This window comes from Vulpes lagopus, chromosome 10 (assembly GCF_018345385.1).
Source record: "Vulpes lagopus strain Blue_001 chromosome 10, ASM1834538v1, whole genome shotgun sequence".
Classification (NCBI taxonomy): domain Eukaryota; kingdom Metazoa; phylum Chordata; class Mammalia; order Carnivora; family Canidae; genus Vulpes; species Vulpes lagopus.
In genome coordinates this window covers 59,526,354-59,547,233 of record NC_054833.1, presented here as the reverse complement: position 1 = coordinate 59,547,233, position 20,880 = coordinate 59,526,354, and the positions used below count along the sequence as shown (strand labels likewise).

At 47.8% G+C, this 20,880-nt stretch overlaps 2 protein-coding genes across 3 annotated transcripts; both read left to right on the top strand.

The window, feature by feature from the left end:
• The first annotated feature begins 835 nt into the window (after positions 1 to 835).
• On the top strand, positions 836 to 6,611 carry RPL26 (ribosomal protein L26). Its single transcript, XM_041773115.1, has 4 exons — positions 836 to 922; positions 1,658 to 1,830; positions 3,334 to 3,474; positions 6,442 to 6,611. The coding sequence occupies exons 2-4, from the start codon at positions 1,663 to 1,665 to the stop codon at positions 6,568 to 6,570; spliced, it is 438 nt and encodes a 145-aa protein (XP_041629049.1). The 5' UTR covers positions 836 to 922; positions 1,658 to 1,662; the 3' UTR covers positions 6,571 to 6,611.
• A 1,616-nt stretch (positions 6,612 to 8,227) lies between these two features.
• Positions 8,228 to 12,085, top strand: KRBA2 (KRAB-A domain containing 2). Of its 2 annotated transcripts, XM_041772242.1 has the most exons (3): positions 8,271 to 8,408; positions 9,018 to 9,167; positions 10,435 to 12,085. In XM_041772242.1, the coding sequence occupies exon 3, from the start codon at positions 10,458 to 10,460 to the stop codon at positions 11,688 to 11,690; it is 1,233 nt and encodes a 410-aa protein (XP_041628176.1). In that variant the 5' UTR covers positions 8,271 to 8,408; positions 9,018 to 9,167; positions 10,435 to 10,457; the 3' UTR covers positions 11,691 to 12,085. The 2 variants fall into 2 exon arrangements, with proteins under 2 accessions (XP_041628175.1, XP_041628176.1); XM_041772241.1 differs by lacking the exon at positions 9,018 to 9,167 and having other exon boundaries at positions 8,228 to 8,408.
• Positions 12,086 to 20,880: the final 8,795 nt, after the last annotated feature.

Genomic DNA, 20,880 nt, shown 5'->3' with positions numbered 1-20,880 from the left:
AGGACTCAGCAAGCTCACTACGTCCTATTATGACCATGAAATGCGTGTCTTCCATCAGTTTGACACTGCATCATTCATTCAATGATAATGCTTTATTCATTCGAAGGAAACGGATCCCCCACCGGCTGCACGGCCAGGCAAGCTGCAGGAGTTAACCCCAAGCACTGCCGCCTGCCCAGAAGCGGTTTGCAGGCACCACACCCCCTTGCCCTGCTTCCACCAGACCTTGAACTGAATGACAGCGGACAGTAACACTCAGAAAGGGGCACAGTTCTCCCCTTGCAAAGGCTCTTTCCAAGTGTGGTCTCGGACCTGCACCCTGGGCATCCGTCACCTGCGAGCTCGTTAGAAATGCAGGTTCAGGCCTCCCGGCGCGGGGGTTGGGGCGAGGGAAGGATCGCGGGTCCCCAGCCTCGCAAGGCGGGTGTGTGGCTGCAGCCGAATCTGGGGCGGGGGCGGGGGCGGGGGCGGGCCCCACCCCATGGCCCCTCATCGAAGGGCTGGCGAGCTCGGTGTCCACGGAACCCAGGTGACCCGCGGCCGCAGGCCCAGCGTCACCTGGCGGCCGCTACTACAACCTGCCCTTTCTCGGAGAAGGGGGCGCCCGCTCCCTCACCACGCACGGGGGGACAGTGACGCTCTGAGCAGCTCCTGCCACCTGCCCGGGAACGACCCTTCCCGGACCTGCCCAGGGAGGCACCAGGGTCTGAAAGACGCGGTTTCGCAGCTCCTTGCAGTTCCCCTCCAGGCCGCGGGAGGCACTAGTCATCCATTTCTTTCCCAGCTTCCTCTTGTCATTCAAATCCCGCGCCTCTCTCGCTCCTGGCGATGATCAGTCTCGCGAGATCTCTCATAAACTTACAGAACCGGAAGTAGCGTGTGGCTCTCTTCCCTTCTGCGGCCATCGCTGCGGCGCTTGCAGGTGAGTTTTGGCGATGAGAGCGCGAGCAATCCGCGGCCATCCTTTCGCGGGCGCGGTGTCTTTTGACCCCAGAGGCTCGATACTCTTCCGGCGAACGAAGAGCACCCAGGGAGAGCGGCTAAGATGATCTGGACCTGTTTTCCCGCTAGCTTGAGGGCCGCCGGACTCGGGAAGGGACGGGGAGAGGGGATTTGAGAACTCGGCATCGGCGCCTGGAGGGGAAGGGCTCTGTGCGGATGGAGAGAAGTCTAGTCGGCGTCGTTCCTTAAAGAATGGTCTCGAAATAGCTTTCTGTTGAAGCCGGGGGGCCTTCCAGGCCGCGCTTGCCCGAGAGGCGGCTTTTGCGACCCCGGATTTCCCAGGTTTGGGGACGGAGGAAACGCTGCACTTTGTCGGGAGCTCGGTGTCCTCTCACTCGAGTTCACAGCGTGTGGACGTTGTTGGTTTTTGCAAAGCGTGACGTGCTGGTTGAGTGACTGAGTTTGTGGGTCCGGTTTGCTCTCACGCATGGAGGTGCGAATTGTCTTCACTTCCTCCGCCGGGATTTCGGAGGTTCGGAGGGTGTGACCTAGAACGGGTATGTTTGTGGAGGAAGCATCCCGGGAGAACGTGACCGTGTCCTGGGCTTGCTCACCCTCTCAAGGTGACGTTGTTGCCGTGACCTGTCTGGAAACCGGACGACATCGTGCAATCATTTTAAGGGTTTTTAACGCGTCTTTTGCTTTTTCTCTGCAGCCAACATGAAGTTCAATCCGTTTGTGACTTCTGACCGGAGCAAGAATCGTAAGCGGCATTTCAATGCGCCTTCCCACATTCGCAGGAAGATCATGTCTTCCCCGCTTTCCAAAGAGTTGAGGCAGAAGTACAACGTGCGGTCCATGCCCATCCGGAAGGATGACGAAGTGCAAGTGGGTGCAGTGATACAGGTCATCCTGGCGGATGTCCTGCACATCTGGCCTGGAAGAGGGATTGTGTTCGGGGAATGATGCACCAGAGCAGGGTTGCAACAGGAAACTGAAAAATGAAACGGGAGGTGGGGGGCGCCCAGGTGGCTCAGTCGGTGAAGTGTCTGCCTTCCAGCTCAGGTCATGATCTCCGGGTCCTGGGATCGAGGCTTATGTCCTACACCCTGCTCATCTGGGAGTCCGCTTCTCCCTCTGACCCTCACCCTGCTTGTACTGTCTCACTGGCGCTCTTAAATAAATAAAATCTTAGAAAATCTAACAGGAAAAAGTATTGATTGTTCCAAACATCACAATGTGGACATAATTAATCAGAAGAGGAGAGATGATTCAGAGCCAGGGCATTGCCCCCCCCCCCTTTTTTTTTTAAGATTTTACTCGTGAGAGAGCCGGGGATATAGAGGGAGAAGCAGCCTCCATGCAAGGAGCCCAGTGTGGGACTCGATCCTGGGATCATGCCTGAAGCCAAAAGCCAACACTCAACCACTGAGCCACGCAGGCGGCCTGCCCCAGGACATTACTTTGTGATGAGCTTTTTCTTGGTGTGGTTGGTCACCAAAGATGCATTTGAGGACAATATACAGAAGTCTGAATCAGAACCCAGATGCAGAAGCCCTAACTGAACCATAGTTTTACGTGGTGGTATTACATTTACCCAGTAAATAAGTCATCAAATCCATTTAAGTGAAGATCTCTGTTTTCTTAGCTGTAACCTGCAGCTGCTGTTGATAAGATTCAGGCAAGTCTCTAAAGCAGCTTGCCTGTCCCCAGTATTATTGGATGAGGTTAACGCCTATTTAAATAAATAAATAAATAAATAAAAACGTCCTCAGATAGTGGTTTGGGTTGAGAACAGCCACTGGTTGCTACTGTGCTGGTGCCAGGATTGCCAGTGGATGCAGGAGGTAGTCTCTGTTTTCCAGATCTCTTAATGCAAGGAAATCTGCAGCTGTAAAGAACCATCTGTGCAGAAGCACAGATGTGCTTGTGCCTGAGAAATGTGATCACTAGGACTCCTGGGTAGGAAACTGAAACTGGGAAAGAATTGGTTCCCATGCGTATTTGCTGCTGCCGGTCTGGCACTGAGATGGACGCTTGAATGGGTTGTGGATTTAATCTTACAGCCTCTTGCTTCCTTCGAGATGAAGTAAAAGCTCCTTGTCAACCTGCTATTAAAAGCTGAAGTGTGCTCGTTTTTAACCTTTTACCAAGCCCACTGCTGCTTATTGACCACCAGTTGATGGATGCGCTGTCCATCACTATACTTTGGTTTATTTGTAGGTTAAAGCCAGAGATAATTACTGGCTACGTTTCCGTTAACTGTTAAGTCTTTCAAGATTGAAAGGTCTTGCAGATCTGATGTTTATGTGATTTGTAGCTTTCTTGGTTCACAAGGTTAATCTTAATATTTCTGGGGTTTTTTTGTTGTTGTTTTTTTTTTTAATTTAGGTTGTGCGGGGACACTACAAAGGTCAGCAGATCGGCAAAGTAGTCCAGGTTTACAGGAAGAAGTATGTCATCTACATTGAACGAGTACAGCGAGAGAAGGCAAATGGCACAACTGTCCACGTGGGCATTCACCCTAGCAAGGTAGGTATTATTGAGAATGCTCGAGGGTAGAGAAGGAAGTTCCTGGAAGTGTTAGCAAATGTGATAGCTTGTTTGCAGAACCTTCCCAAAGAAATAGAATCCCTGATTTTAGAGGTTCTAGAACGCAATATTTTTTTTTTCTTTTTATCTTTTACAAACCCTGTGTTAAGGGCGGACTTTCAGTAGATCGCAGGAAGGGAGCCACTCTGCTACATTCAAGACCCCAACCCAGAAGCTGGATGTCTGAGTGATTTAGGACCAGGTTCTCCATGACCCTGTGTTGCTTGACAGGCAAGGGGGTAGCCCCTTTTCTGACCAAGCAGTTTTTGGTAAGAGGGGTTCTCCACACCGGACCCTGTCCAGCCAACATCCCAACGTGGGCACGGCTTGCCATGCTAGGAACTAGTCTTAAACATACAGTATTTGAATGGAGTTCTGGAAATTTTTTCAAATCAAGAGGTCTTTAACAGTCATCGTATATATTTTATGTATTTTTTCCTCAAAAGTCACAGTGAACAAATCTTAAAATCTCGGAAATACAGTAATTTTTCTAGTAAATGGAGCTGATACCCTGTTGAGTAAGCAGGGGTGCCTGGGTGGCTCAGTGGGTTAAACGTTCGACTCTTGGTTTTGGCTCAGGTCATGATCTCAGGATTCTGGGATTGAGCCTCCCTGTGGGGCTCCCTGCTTGGCACAGTCAGATTGAGATTCCTTTTTCCCTCCCTCCCTCCCTCCCTCCCCTCCTAAAACAAATATTTTAAAAATAAATAAATAAAGCCAAGTAAGTAGTATGGCAACTTTATAACCCTGCAAAGTATTAAGCCATTACAAATGGGAAAACCAAAGCCCAGAAGCTAAGATCTCGTCGATAGTGGTAGTGTTTGAGCAAGGATAGAGATTCTGGTCTGCCATAGTAGGTGCCTGTCTGAGGCTTGAATGTGAATTCTCTGATATTGCAGTCTCTTAGGTTTTTTTCTAACAATTTTTAAAAGATCTTCTGGTGCTGCCATAAATCTGTTTTTTCAAACTACAGAAAAGTTGAAGGGTTGATGGAGCAAAATTCCTGCATCTCTTTGAGCTGGAATTCACTACTAGCATTTCCCACGTTCCTTACCCCTCTGCCCTATCCCCAAAGGATTACAGGCGTGATGACCCTTCCCTTTAATTCTTCTAGTGTGTGTCTCCTGAGAGCAAGGAATTGGGCCGTTTTCTAGGCATCGCCAGTCTTCTATTTGGTCCACCAGTAGATAGGCTGTTGTCCTGGTCACCAGTCCAAGGATACATTCATCGTCTTTTTAAGACAGCACGGTGTAGGATATACCATCCCTTCACTGTGGCTCAGTCCTCATCTGTTATATTTCATTCTGAGGACTTCAGACCTCTAAAGGCTGATGACTCCAACCCAAATATCAATACCCAATTGCTTATTTTGCCTTCTTGGATTTCTAATTGATAACCGCAAACCTAATATGTTCAGACTTCTGAATTTGTTCACTATTTGCCATGCTCACCTTGTATGGCAGCTTGTCTCCACTCATCCCCACCCCCTTAGCTGCTGTCAGGTTATATCCAGAATCCCATCTGTTCCCATCAAAGTGGCCTGCAAGGTCTTACTTGATCCCCTCACCAACCACTTGTAGATGTCCTCTTTTCATGATTGGTCTACTGGCCTCCTGGCTCCTCCTCCAGCCATGCTAATCGTGGTGTGTCCTCTGTTAGCAGTATCACCTGGCCCACCTGGTAGATTCCACATTCTGTTCCCAGCTCTACTGGGGACAGGGGGCAGGGTCCAGGGATCTATGTTAAGAAGCTCTCTGATTCTTAGGCACACTTAAAGTTAAGAAACACAACCTGTAAAACTTCCAAGTTGTTCTGCCCTGCACCTTTGTACTTGCTGTAACTTTTACCAAAGCAACTCTTCACTTTCTTTAGGTATTCCTTTCTTTTCAGGTATTTGTCTTTATTGTTTCCTTTTTTTTTTTTTTTTTTAAGATTTATTTATGTCTTTGGTAGAGGGAGGAGCAGACTCCCCGCTGAGCAGGGAGCCAGACATGGAGCTCCATCCTAGGACCCGGAAAGATCATGACCTGAGCCAAAGGCAGACATTTAAACAGAGCCACCCAAGTGCCCCATGTTTCCTATTACAGAAATACATTTGACATAATGTGTAAATTAAAGGTGTGTAAGATGTTCAATAGATTTGTATATAAAAGGATTGCCATTGTAGGGATAATTCACACTTCTAATGTGCTATATAAGTATCTTAGCAAGCTTGGTGATTATGATACAATATTGTGTATGTATCGCAACTGTACTGTAAGTTCATATACCCTTAACATCTGTCCTGTTCCCCATCTCTTGCTGACCATATTCTTGTTTTCACAAGTTTGACTTTATAATTTCCACCTATTAGTGACATCATACAGTACTTATGGTCTGATGTCTCTCACTATCCTGTGTTAGTGACATCATACAGTACTTATGGTCTGATGTCTCTCACTATCCTGTGTTCAAGGTTTCAGGTGTCTGTATGTAGCCTTGTCAGTAGGGCCTCGTTTGATACCCTATAGGATTTAGCCCCTGCTTGGCAGCAGTCCTTAGCGTCCCCATATTGCCCTGTTTTTCTGAATATCAAAGTCTGGTGTGCATCCACTGGATTGGTTTGCGGAAATACAAGCTCTCTGACGGCAGAGATTTTCCTTTCGGTTCAGGTTCCTAGACCTGTATTGGTTCAGAGCCCCCTTACCCTTTTCCTCACCTTCCTTCAGAAGACCTGAATTTACCATCATCTGGAGTCCTCTAACAGATTTGTCACAACATCTGTACTGTGGTTTTATGGGTTGAAGCTAAATCTCTGTTCCAACTTAATGATCCTCAAATTACAATAGAAACAAACGTGTGTCTGACTTGGTTAGCTCGAGAAGCTGGTAACTGTTGAAAGCCTAGACGTGTTTTATTTTTCTGCAGGTGGTTATCACTAGACTAAAACTGGACAAAGACCGCAAAAAGATCCTTGAGCGTAAAGCCAAATCTCGCCAAGTAGGAAAGGAAAAGGGCAAATATAAGGAAGAAACCATTGAGAAGATGCAGGAGTAAAGTAACCTTATATGTAACTTTAAATAAAAACTTAAAATGAAGAGCCTTTGCTTTCTGTGTGGTGCTTGGGGAAGAATCCTCCCTCCCAGTGAGTGGATTTGCCACCTGGAGGCAGGCCACCCTGTCCTGTGGCTTGATCAAGTAGAGTGGGTTTTCCATTTGAGCACCAGCTCTTGAATAATCAAGATTAACCCAGTCCTGGAATCAGGACTGATAGGTAGTGGGGGTTTCCCCCTTTCGAAGCAGGTAGTATTTGGGGGGCACTGTGGCCCCCAGAGAAAAAGCCCTGTGGGGTCCTGTGTCTCCTGAACGGGTTCTGTCTCACTGCTGCTGGGCTGCAACTAGATGTGCATACAGTGTGTATGTTCAGTCTTGCCGGTGGGCTAAGGCTTGTGTGGAACAGGAGCTGCTGATTTCCAGGAGCGCCTGGACCCCTGCCCCGGCCCCCTTACCGTCTTGTTTGTGCTGGTGCTGCTCCGAGGAGTGGCAGTCTCAGAAGAAGTGCTGAGATTGCACTTGAAAGGAATGTTCGTTTTATTTATTTTTAAGATTTTATTTACTCATGACAGAGAGACAGAGGCAGAAGCAGGCTCCCATGCAGGGAGCTTGACGTGGGACTCTATCCTGGGTATTCAGGATCACACCCCGGGCCAAAGGTGGCGCTTAACCGCTGGGCCACCGGGGCTGCCCAGGAATGTTCATTTTAAACGGACGGCACGTGCGCTTCTGCCTTAGCTTGGTGAAGCTTCTAGGTGCAGAATGCAGCTTACTTTCCTATTTTCCAGGCTGTAGGCTTTGCCACAACGACGGGGGATCACTGGTCCTGCCGCGGGGGTCCGGGCTTGGTGGCTCGCCCTGCCCAGGTCACGCAGACCGGCCGCTGGTACCCCAGACCGCCAAACGACAGGCGGCGCAGGGCCCGCGCGCGACCCGTCCCGGAGCCGGACAGGGCGCCTGGCGGCCCGCGGCGTTGGGGGCGGGGCTTCCGGCCGACGCCGAGCGGCTTCCGGTGCGAGCTGCCTGGGAGCGCCGGCGGGAGGTGTGGCGGCGGCTGGTCGCGGGCCCGCGGGTGGTGTCGGGGGACAGGCCCCGACGCTGCGGCCCCCGGCGCACCTACCCTCACTGCCTGGGCCTCCCTCGTCCGACTGCCGACCGGCCCGGGTTCGGGGGCCGCCGACCCTCCTTGCCTACTCCCGGCCTCGGAGCTGGAGGCCCTCGCAGGAGAGGGGGTGTGGCCGCGCCCCGCGGGGGTGCAGGGAGGAAGGCTAAGCAGGGGAGGTGGCGCCCGCAGCAGGTCTCCGGGAGCTGGCGGAGTATCTGTCGGCAGGTGCTAAGTGCTTCATCTGCCTTTTCCTCGCTTCTTCATCAGGCGACCGGTACCTCCCCCTGTTGTGGTTAGGGAGCTGAAGCCTCAGAAGCTGCCCGAGGCAGGCACGCAGTCCGTACTAGAGTCGGAAGTGGAATTCCCAAGCCGCCACTCAGTCGTCCCCGCGCACGGCCTGGCGCGCTGCACCTGTACGCACCTGTACGGAAAGTGCCTGCCTCACATCCTCTGAGCATCTTCTGTCTCAGCTCTGAACCCCTCGGCCCTCTGAGGGAATACGGCTGGGTAAATGGCTCAGCCCCTACCTGCTGGGTTGTGTCCACCTGAACCAGTAGACTGCAAATGCAAAGCAGAGCGCTCCAGTGGGTGGCTCGGGCTCTCCGGAGGAGGGAGAGGTGGCAGTCAGCTCCAGCCGCTGATTGCATCAGGAAGGCGGCTGAATTGAGCTGGGCAGGGATTCGCAAGATCAATGAAGGACATTACAGGTCTGGGACGCTGAAGCGAGGACTCACAGGTAGGTGAGGAACTGAGATGTTTCCAGTTTCCTCCAACCAAGGTCACTTATCAGTTACCCCACGTCACAGATCGCACTAGTAAGCTCACTGCAGTTCTTTCTCTCTCTCTCTCTCTCTCTTTTTTTTTTTTTTTTTTTTTTTTTTTTGAGATTTGATTTTATTTATTCATGGGAGATACAGAGAAAGGCAGAGACCCAAGCAAAGGGAGAAGCGATGCGGACCCGATCCCAGGATTCCCTGGTCACGACCTGAGCTGAAGGCAGCCGCTCAACCACTGAGCCACTCTGGTGCCCCTGCACTGAGGATCTTAAGCTCAGACTTAAACAGCATTTGCAAACATTCTATTTCTTTAATACTAAAATGTATGTTGCCTTCATATAGTAATTTGGATGTGTTCGTTTAATATAGATTCTCTGTTTTTTCCCCTCAAAGTCATCAGTAAGTCAACGGTTTTATAGTCAATAATGTCTTAGAATCAGGAATATTCTATGGTCAACTAGTGATGGTGAGCAAAGGAGTTTGAAGCCTTTTTAGTGGAGAACCTTCAGGACCCCAGCTTAACTAAGACTCAGAGCTTTGAAACCTTTTCATCTTTCTCTGCTTTTCAGGATTCTGCTCTGCCCCTCGGCTCTACATTTAATGGCTGGGATCCCAGGGATCTTGTTTTCCTCAGATTGTTGTTAACTCCTGTTTTCGTCATGTGAATTCTTCCTGGGGCCGCATCACCATCCTATAACCGGGAGTTCCAAGAAATCTCAGTTGAGTGTCAGATTCTCTCCCTGCAGAATTCTCCAATCATGGTGGAGTGTGGGCCATTTGGCATACCTCTTTTTGGCATGATACTCTGCTGACAAATCTCTCTGCACATAGGTGCAATTTTTCCATTTCTGGAAACAAACCCTGCTGCCCCTCTTCAGAGCCATCAAGCCTGTACCCAAAAGTGTCTCCCAGTCTTGGAATACCCAAGTTCACTTGGACTCTCTGCTTTGTTCCGGAAATATGTGGGCCTTAGCTCAGGCAGTGTCAAAACAGTCTAGGCCTGTAGATCTCCCAGGAGGCCAAAACTTGTTTTCCTCACCCACAAAGCTAGACTCATCTGTTGGATTGGAGAGCATTTCTTTACTTCTGTTATCTTCCTTATAATATTCCCATGACTCATATTCTGAGCCGTTTATGCTGGCATGCCTCCATTCCTGGTACCTTCCACTGTCTCGCCCCAAGTCCTGCTGTAGCTAGCTGTTCTGTAGCCCAGGCCCCAAGAATGGTTCCTGTGGCAGCAGCTGGTGTCATCTCAAGAGGTAGTGACATTTGAGGATATGACCAAAGATTGGAAGTATTCAGAGGCCTCTGGGAAAGACTACTGCAGGGGAAGATGTTAGACAGTTATGAGAACGTGGTCCCTGAGGGTAAGGACTCAGAATCTTCATTCACTAATCCTCTGTACAGTCAACAGGGAAAACCATCATTCAAAAATTTCCTACCACTTTTCTCCTTGATTCTCCTAAAATGGGGACAGACTCTTCAGCCACAAGAAATGGTTATGTTAATTGTGGGAAGGCTAAAAAGCCCTCCCTGGTGCTAACTTCAAGTTCAGAGTTTGCTGTTATCATGTGTTCCTTCCAGCAACATTCTCCCATTTATATTTTAAAAGTTACTGAAGGAGGATATTAGTCTACTATCTTAAGCATTTCCATTTATCCTCTCTCCTATTCAGTTAATAAAGACCAGTTAGTCTTTGTTTTATGAGCTAACAGTTTGATTTATTCCATTTGCCTAAAGTCTAAAATTACTGCATCTTTGTATATGTATCTTGCTGATTTAAAATTCTTTTGACATGCTCTGGTTTGGGTGATCTTAGCTGGCTTTCTAGTTGCTTTCTGTTACTGCCTTGTACTGTTACTCTGTTATCTTTCTTTTATGTAGTAATCTTCAATAATCAGATGGAAGAGTGAGGCACTTTGTAGGGAAAGTCTTCCATATGGCATAGCAGTGATTTTTAATGTGGTTTCTCTCTCCTCTTCTTAGACTCCTTCTTGCAGTTCTCCTTGATGCCCCAGAAAGCTGGAAGTAACCCCTCTGGCATTTCCATTGCAAGTGATACGGAAATGGAGATACATAACATGAGAGAAAAGTTTCTCATAAGCGTGACAAAGTTAGTAGAAAGCAAAAGTTACAACAGCAAGGTATTTTCCAAAGAAAAGTACTTTCAAACAATAAAGGAAGTCAAAGAAGCTAAGGAAAAGGGGAAGAAGTCATCACGTGACTACCGCCGTGCAGCAAAATACGACGTGATCTCCGTGCAAGGCACAGAGAGACTAATAGAAGCTACTCATGGAGAACATGATCGAATACGATATTACGTGCATAAGGAAGAGTTGTTTGATATTCTCCATGATACGCATCTCAGTATTGGACATGGAGGGCGGACACGCATGCTCAAGGAGCTACAAGGAAAATATGGCAATGTCACCAAAGAAGTCATTGTCTTGTATCTGACACTGTGTAAACAATGTCACCAGAAGAACCCAGCACCTAAGAGAGGTCTTGCCCCCAAGCCCATGACTTTTAAGGACATTGACTCCAGATGCCAGATTGAAGTACTTGACATGCAGTCAAATGCTGATGGTGAGTTCAAGTTTATTTTATATTACCAGGACCACTTGACCAAGTTTATTATTTTACGGCCACTAAAAGCGAAACAGGCCCATGAGGTGGTCAGTGTCCTATTGGATATCTTCACAATTCTTGGTACACCTAGGATGTTAGAATCTGGCAGTGGCGTAGAGTTCACAAACCAGGTTGTTAATGAGCTCAATGATGTATGGCCGGACCTAAAGATTGTCTGTGGTAAGCACCACCCTGGCCAAGGCCCAAGCTCCCTGGAGCGAGCAAGCCATGATGTTAAGAACATGGTAAATGCCTGGATGCAGAGTAACCGCTCACGTCGCTGGGCCGAAGGCCTGAGATTCATGCAGATGGTGAAGAATCAGCTGTTTGACGTTTCCTTACAGCAGAGTCCATATGAAGCGATGTTTGGTTTTAAGGCCAAACTTGGGCTGTATTCTTCACACTTACCCCGGGAAACTGTGGCCGTTTTACAAACAGAGGAAGAGCTGGAACTTGCTGAAGAACAGCTAGAAAGTAGCCTTTGGATCAGGCAGGAAGAAAGGGCTGAGGTTGGGGCAGACCGATCTGATATGGATGAGGACCTCGACCCCACTGCTCCAGAAGCTGCAGAACCCAGCACCTCACAGGGGGCCCCGGGTCTCTTCTGCTGGTGAGAGGGCACCTGCTGAGTGGGCACCCATGGCATCCGTGGGCCCTGCACAGCCATGTGGGAACTGGTGCCATACTCCCCAGGGAAAGGGATACGAAGGCTGCCCTCTGGTTGGTCATATTGTCCATGGCAGTCCTTGCTCAAAGGGGAAAACCAGGTCAGGTCTAGGACCTCGGGCCTCCATAACAAATGATCACAAACTTGGCAACTTAAAACAATAGGAATTTATTCTCTCACACCATTCTAGAGGCCAAAAGTTCAGAATCAGTGTATCAGCAGGGTCTCTTCCTTCTGGAGGCTCTGAGGAAGAATCTATTCGATGCGTCTCTCCTTTCTCTGGTGGCTCCCGGCAACCCTTGGTGTACCTTAGCTTGTAAAATAAGTCCAGTCTCTGCCTCATCTTTGTGTGGGTCTTTACATGGCCTTCCTTCCTTGACTGTGTGTGTTCTCCTGTGTCTTTTACAAGGACACCGTTGGATACCAAATCTGTGTCACTGGGTTTAAGGCCCACCTCAATCAAGGATGATCTCATCTCGAGAGCCTCACCTTAATTATATTTGCAAAGACCCTTTTTCCAAGTGAGGTCAGATTCACAGGTATTGGGGGTTTGGACTTGGATGTAGCTTTCTGGGGGACAGAGTTCTACCAACTGCAGGTAAGAAGTGTATGTTTGCCTGCAGAACATGAACCAATGGGGTCTTAAGTGTGCTCCTCTGACAATGTCCCAGAAGATGGGGGCATCAGGGCAAAAGATGTAGATGAAGAACAAGTAATGAGAAAAGAGGTTGCTCCAAATACCCTGGAGACTGGCCACCTCAGCATCTCAGCTCTATTTCCTGCTTCAAGGAAAAACATGTGTGCCCTCCATGCTCTCAGAACGGCATGGATAGGGAATTGTGGGACTTGCCTGAAACATATTTGAAAAGTTGATCAGAATGAAGTCAGGGATGGGATTTGGGTCTGAGTCTGCCAGGTGTCTCTGCCTCAAGAATAGAAAAGCATGTCTTTCTGGAACAAGTCAGTACATTCCAGGAAATGACCAGTAGCCAGGGACTGTGGAGCAAAGTGCAAACATTGGCCAGAGAAGAACAGAGCAAGGGCCAGTCAGGGTCATGGTTCAGAGTGAGGAAAACTGACCTAGCCAAGGAGAAGGCTAATGCCTTGCATCTGTGTACTGCTGTGCTCCCAAGGCCCAGATGAATGCCTAATCCATCAGAGGTGTTCAGTAAGGATTTGTTGTGGAAATGAGTCTGCAGAGGAGGACACCGGGAAGGAGAGGGGCCTGCAGTCTGTGTTCTCCATGTACCTTTCCTGCATATTCTGGAACTATCCGGAGCCCATCCGAATTGCCCCTAGAGCTGGTTTCCTCCTCCGTAATGGGCAGTACCTACCCCTACCTGCAGAAGGGGAGACACTGCCTGCCTCACAGCATTGTGAGACCAATGAGGGAATGTGTGTGGAGGAGCTTCTCTAAACTCAAGTTCTATCATGTGAGTTGTCTTTGCTACCAGCAAATCCCATCCCCCCCCCCCACACACACACACACACGTGAAAGCAGAAGGCCTCGGTCCTTCCTTTGGTGGTTAAACTGTTAAGTTGGGTATCCAGGAAGGCTGCATTATTGTTAGAAAGGAGGCATGCACTTTCCAGCTTGTTTCGGGGGGCAGAATCTTGCTCCATACTTGGCCAGGACCTCACTCCTGGCATTGCTCCTTTGTCACTCACCCTGGCAGGGTCTGGGAGGCCTGGCTTGACCCATGTTACCCTCATGCTGACCTAGCATAGTTGCCAGGCCAACCAGGAAGCCCATCATTGACCCTTGCGGGTGAGAGGTAAGATGGGGCACAGCATCCCTGTCTTCCCCAGGGAGGGGGCAACAAATAACCCAGGTTTCCCGAGCTGCGCTGTTGCCACTCTTCCTTCCCCTTTTACTTCTTAGTTTTGGTGGTGGGAGAGAGTGGTGGGCACCAAGATCCAGTGTGGCCTTAACCCTCCCTGTCAGCATCTGTTCAGAGGCCTACCTGTGCACCACCAACTGCTTTCAGCTTTTGTGTGCAACTTAGAAAAATTATTGCCATCACTCTCAAAATGAGATTTCACAGGGACGCCTGGGTGGCTCAGCGGTTGAGCATCTGCCTTTGGCTCAGGACATGACCCTGGGGTCCTGGGATCAAGTCTCCACATCAGGCTTCCGTTCGGGGAGCCTGCACCTCCCTCTGCCTGTGTCTCTGCCTCTCTCTGTGTCTCTCATGAATAAATGAATAAATCTTTAGTTACAAAAAAATGAGATTTCACATATACCTCTTGAAAACTTAGAAGAGCTGGCAACACCAGGCCTGCATCTTTGCATGGCAGCGAAGAACTGGAGCTCAGTGGTAGCCCCCAGGGGGCAGTCTGCATGTGTGTCCTCCAGGGGCCACCATCTGGCTGTGCAGAATGCCGCACCTGTATTTCTGTGCCTGTTGCTGAAGAAAGGCACGTGGAGTCAGAATACGAACCAATGCCAGAAACTGACCTCTGTGCCTTTAAGGATTTATGTTAAAAGTGGCATTCCACATCAGCGGGAGGGGTGGTATCTGCCAGTCAGTGGTGCTAGATCAACTAGCTGTTCATCAGGGAAAACATGAAGCCTAATTCCTAAACAAGAAATGAAACTATAAAAATACTGGGTGAAAGATGGAATTGTCATGATCTCAGAATGGAGAAAGCCTTCCTGAGCACTACAGAAAATTCAAAAGGCATAAAAGAAAAAGTCCATATATTTGCCCTCGTGAAAATCTCAAATACATATGGAATTTTAGGTATTGTTTTAAAAAGTGAGCGAATGAGGCGCCTGGGTGGCTCAGCAGTTGAGCGTCTGCCTTTGGCTCAGGGTGTGACCCTGGGGTCCTGGGATCGAGTACCACATCGGGTTCCCCGCAGGGAGCCTGCTTCTCCCTCTGCCTGTGTCTCTGCCTCTGTGTGTCTCTCATGAATAAATAAAATCTTAAAATAAAAAGCAAAGATACATGAAAAATATTTGCGGCATCTAAAACCTACTAATTTTTAAAAGGGGACGATGAAAAGAGCAGCCAGTAGAGAGCGAGCAGAGGCTAGCCACAGAAGAAAAAGAAACGGGTAGTTAACACCCTATGTGCCTGTGTGCAGCGGCGGTGTGGAGGAAGAACGCTTGTCATCAGAGCAGGGCCGTCCTTTTCTACGAAACACATTCGAGCTGGGCAAGAGTTTTAATGTTTCCATTGTGCATGCGGGAGAGGAGAAACGTGCTGGTGATCCTGTCTTGAGTGAACAAACCTTACTGATGAGATACAGTGATTGTGCTACGTTATTTTCTAGACCGCTATATGAGTTTCCTGGGGCTGCCCCCAATAAACTGGGGGCCAAAGCAAGAGAATTGTCTCCTATCACAGCTCTGGAAACCAGAAGTCTGAGATGTCAGCAAGGTTGGCTCCTTGTCAGAGCTTTGGGGAGACTTCCGTGCCTCTTCCAGCTTTGGGTAGCCTCAGGTGAAGTTCCTGTGTATGTCTCTCCATGACCAAGGGTTCCCTTCTTATAAGGAGCCCATTGTGTTGGATTAGGGCCCACCCTAGTGATGTCACTTTAACTTGTTCATCTGCATCCTTTTTTGGAAGTAAGGTCACATTCAAAAGTACGGGTAGGTATGCCTTCAGCATCCTTTTTGGAGGGGTGGAGGTGGGGGCTGCTGTTGAACCCATAGCAACAATTAGAAGGACAGTTTCTTTCAGAGGTAATTTTTATGAGGTGCAGCAACAATTTCTAAAGTCGTGGGTTACTTACAAATCTCAGTATTCAAATAACACTTGCAAGAGCAGATTATACTAATAGAAAACAAAAAGTAACCATTAAAATCATACAGATCTTCGTTTTGCACAGCAAATTGCTATTTTTTTTTAAGATTTTCTTTACTTAAGAGGGAGAGAGAAAGCACAAGCAGGGGGAGAGAGAAAGAGGGAGAAGGCTCCCCACCCCACCCCCCACCAAGCGGGGACCCGGACGCAGGGCTTGATCCCAGGCACCCTGAGATCATGACCTGAGCTGAAGGCAGACTTATCTCCACAACTCAACTGACTGAGCCACCCAGATGCCCAGCAGATTGATACTCCCCCCCCTTTTTTTTTTAAGATCTTTATTTGTGAGACACAGAGGGCAGAGACACAGGGAGAAGCAGGCTCCCTGCAGGGAACCCGATGCGGGACTTGATCCCAGATCCCAGGATCACGCCCTGAGCGGAAGGCAGTTTCATAATGCAGAATGGCTTCTACCTCCACATCTTTCCAAGACTTCCTCTGTGACATATGAAGACTTGCACTTTTAGGGCTAATCTCTAGAATTCTGGGAGGAGGCCCGTGGAGTTCAGTTTTCCTAGAATACAATGGAGAGCAGGCTGAAAATGATCCCCTCAACAGTGAAGGAAGGATTCTGTAGCATCCTTCCATGGAGCTCAGGTGCTGCCTCTGCACGTACCCTGCACCTGCCACCTTAACCATCCCCTGAATTCCAAGTTCGTCCATGAAATGGAGCTGATGATAACCCCAACCTCAGGTGGTGACCCCACATGGTACTTCCATGGTGACCACCAAGAAAGGCATAGAATTGTTGAAGCAGTACAATGTACACCCGAAACCAGTGTAGTGTTGTATGTTGATTACACTTCAACCAAAAAGGCTTTCGTTGAGTAATAATCCCCACATCACAGAGCCACTATGAGGTTTGAGAGAGGGAGCATCTGTACAGGCATGGGTCAGCACAGGGCTCGTGCCGTCGTCCCCTCTGCGTGTTCACACGCACAGCATGTTCTCAGCCCAGCTGGCCCTGGAGCACTGGGTCGGGACACGTTTAGGCCTTCAAGTTTGAGCGCACCGCGGCCGTTGGCCTACCCTCGCTGTTCAGAAGTTGCAGTGGAGCTAGTCAAATACACAGTGGAGCTCAAATACACTTCTGCTTTCTTTGTGTGGGTTTTTAGGGTTTTTTTTTTTTTTTTTTTTTTTTTTTGAGGGAGGGACGATCCTTGTTTGGTTTTGGGCAGTAAGAACATCTCACATGAGATCTCCGTCTTAACAAATTTTTAAGTATACAGTACAGTATTGTTAACTACAGGCAAACACACCGATGTCTAGAATTTAATCATCTTGCATAATTGAAACTCTATACCCATTGAATAGCGGCCCCCCGTTTCCCCTCCCCCTAATCCCTAGCAACCACCATTCTGCTCTCTGCTTCTCTGTATTCTGAATATTTTTGGTACCTCATAGGAGCAGAATCCTGCAGTGTTTGTCCTGTATGACTGGCTTATTTACATAATGCTCTCAAGGCTCATCCACATTGTCATATTTGGCAGGGTTTCTTTCTTTTTTGAGGTTCAATAAACCATTTGGGGGCATATAGTACATTTTCTTTATCTGCTCATCTGTTAATGGACATGTGAGCTGTTGCCACCCTGGCTGTTGTGACTAATGTTGCTGTGAGCATGGGAGTGCAAATACCATCTCAAGATCCTGATTTCACCTCTTTTAGATACATGTGTAGACGTGGGACTGCTGGATTATATGATATATCTATATTGAATTTTTTTAGGAACCTCCATATTGTTTTCCACAGTGGCTGCACCATTTTCCATTTGCCCCAGCAGTAGGCCAGAGTTCCCATTTCTCCATATTCTCTCTAACACTTGTTACCTTTTGTGTCTTACTGATAGTACATTCCTAACAAGTATGATGTGGTATCTCACTGTGGCTTTCATTTGCATTTAGGGAAATGACTAATGATGTTGAGCATCTTGTCATGTACCTGTTGACCATTTGAATGTCTTCTGTGGAGAAATGTCTATTCAAGTCCTTGGCCTATTGTTTTTTTTAAGATTTTATTTATTCATGAGAGGCACGGAGAGAGAAAGGCAGAGACACAGGCAGAGGGAGAAGCAGGCTCCCTGCGGGGAGCCCAGTGTGGGACTTGATCCCAGGACTCCAGGATCACACCCTGAGCCACAGGCAGATGCTCAACCACTAAGCCACCCAGGTGCCCAAGTCCTTGGCCTATTTTTAAATTGGGCTATTTAGGGGTTTTTTGCTTTGAGTTGAAGGAGTTCCTTATATTTTTTGGATATCAACCCTTTGTCAGATGAATGATTTGCAAATATTTCCTCCCATAGTGTATCTTTTCACTCTGTCCTTGAGTGTGTAGACACTTTGTAGTTTGACATGGTCCCACTTGTCTATTTTTGCTTTTGTTGTCTGTGTTTTTGATGTCATCCCCAGGAAATCACTGCCAAGACCAATGCCATGAAGCTTTTCTCCTGTGTGTTCTTCTAGAAGTGTTATAGTTCTGGGTCTGAACATTTAGGTATTTAATCTATTCACTTTTGCTATTAACGGGGGGAGGGAGGGAGGCGAGGAGTGGCTTATTTTCCAGCAAGGCATTCCAGCCTTGTGTTGCAGTTTTTTTTAACACTAGAAAGGGCTATATAATGGTACATGCTGGGCAGCCCCAGTGGCGCAGTGGTTTAGCACTACCTGCAGCCCAGGGCGTGATCTGGAGACCCTGGATCGAGTCCCACGTCAGGCTCTCTGCATGGAGCCTGCTTCTCCCTCTACTTGTGTCTCTGTCTCTCTCTCTCTGCATCTCGATGAATAAATAAATAATAAAATCTTAAAAAAAAATGGTACATGCTATGAATTACTTTCCCAAAGGTCACCAGGGTACCCTCACTTCCTAGCCCACAGCCTCTTACTCAATCCTAATCCATCTTGAACTTCTTTGGGATGTTAAATCCAGTTCAATTATTTTTTTTAAGATTTTTATTTATTTATTCATGAGAGACACACACAGAGAGAGAGAGAGAGGCAGAGGGAGAAGCAGGCTCCATGCAGGAAGCCTGATGTGGGACTTGATCCTAGGTCTCCAAGATCACGCCCTGGGCCGAAGGCAGGCGGTAAACCGCTGAGCCACCCAGGGATCCCCAATCCACTTCAATTCTTAACTCACCTTCTTTTTAGCTTCCATGAAACTGAAATCTAATGGGTTTTGTCCTACGTAGGTCCACTTGTTCATTCCTCCTTCCACTGAGATACTGTGTTCCAAGAATCTGGGTTTTTGTTCCCTTTCCTCCTCCTCAACCATTTTTTCTAGTCTATATCAGCTAAAAGATTTGTGTGTGCCAAACTCCCTTAACCCCTTCCAAGCTCCAGTCTTCACATTACTTATGGTCTTCTCAGGGCCAGTAATCACCCCAGACATGCTGGAAAAGATAAACTGAAGCACATTAGCTTTTGGAAAAGCTTGTTGGCACAAATATCAATTTTAATTGAGCAGTGCTGACCCAAAAGTGGTTAGGAGTGCTCACCTGATAGGAGCTGGGGCAAGGTTTCACAGGGAAGTCACTGAAGCAAAGCAAGACAATTATGTGATTGGTTATACTTAAGCAGTCACCTTACTTAGAAAGCCTAGTTGGCTACTTGTGATGGGTTCTAAAGTTTCACTTGCCTGGATTTGAGTTCTTTGGCTCTGGCCTAAGTTTTGGTTTGCTTATGGAGGCTATTATGGTTTTAGCACCACCCCAATTTAATGGCCTCCTTGTTTGAATACTTTAACAATACCCTCTGTGTTCCCAAATTCTGTTAATGGCACCACGGGGTCACCTAAGGCAGAAACCTCAGTAATCCTCAATAACTCATTCTTCCTCACTGCCTGTAGTCAATCATTGGCAGACCACGTCATTCCCTACCAATGGCAGGCTATGTTTTCCAGGCATGGATGCGACTTCTATGATGCATGCCCTTCTAGACTCCCATCAAGAGATGGGTTTTGTCATCTCCTTGAACTTAGATAGACCTGCATTCCTGCCTGGACCAGTAGAGTACAGAAGAAGTAGTGATATTTGTCTTTAGAGATGAAATCACAAATACCATCTCACTGTTTTTGGAATGCTCATTCTTGGAACCAACCACCATGCTATCAGGAAGCCCAGGCTTTCCCTGTGGAGAGGCTCACTTGGAAAGGAACCAATGCCTCCAGCCCTCAGCCCTGGCTAAGCTCTTAGCCAACATCCAGAAACAACTTACCAACCATGTGAGTAAGCCATCTTGGAAAGAGGACCCTCCAGCTCCTGGTTGATCTTCCTCAGATGATGCTGTATGAAACAGAGACAAGCCCTGGCCAAATTGCAGATGTGAATTTGTGAAAAATACATGATTGTAGTTTTAAGCTACTAAGCTTGGGGGTGGTTTGCTATGGAGTAATAGATAACTGATATAATAACTCTGAAATGTCTCTTAAATCTGTTGCCTTCTCTCCAATTCCCCAAGTCAGGCCCCCATTACCTTGCTTCAACTGAGAGACAATCTGCCTCATGAATCTGGTAGTAAAGCTCTGCTCACAATAGTAAGCACCACCGAATGCCGATTTATCTAAAATGCTAAGGTGCTTTGAATTATGTTATTTAATCCTTAACAATTCCACAAAGTAGTTTGAAGCTGAATAAGTTTAAGTAGCAAAGTCACTTGACTTAACTTCTCTCTTTTACAGTGGAGGAAATGATGCTCAGAAAGAGCATCTATACCAAGATTCGAACCCAAGTCTTTCTAAGTCCAAGGTCACTTCTTGACCTTGCTCATGAATTTCTAGTAGCACCTGTTACTCATGTGGCACACAATGTGGTCATGACACGTGCACAATGTGCAGATTTGGTTCTGTGTGAGGCCTCAAGTCCAGGCATGTTGAATCTTTCCATTGTGCTTGTCTTATGGGGGCAGGAGGGAGAAAGTCAGGCTGTCAGCCAGTCTAGGCTCCCACTGTAGTCACTTACACTTGCCAGGACCTGGTTCCCTCAACCAAAAACAGATGATTGAACCAGCCCAGATTAGAGCTCTCTTCCTGCTCTCTGTGTAATGTGGAAACTGTCCTCTTGTACTTTTGTACTTCCTGCCTCTCTGAGAACCCCAGCGCCTGAGGTTCCCATCAGGGCTCATGTCTCTGCTTCCAAGAAGGTGAGAGAAGATGAGAGACTCAGAGATAGATGCTCTAGCAAATGTTCTCCACCTACCACTTTGTCAGAACTAGCTCTCTGTTGTGAAATAAATGCTTTTCTGCAGTTCTAGAAGGAACACCTTCTTCTGTTATCTCTGAAATGCTGTTCCCAGTGGCTTCATGAGGCCAAGCTCTGGAGTGTCCCTAGTTAG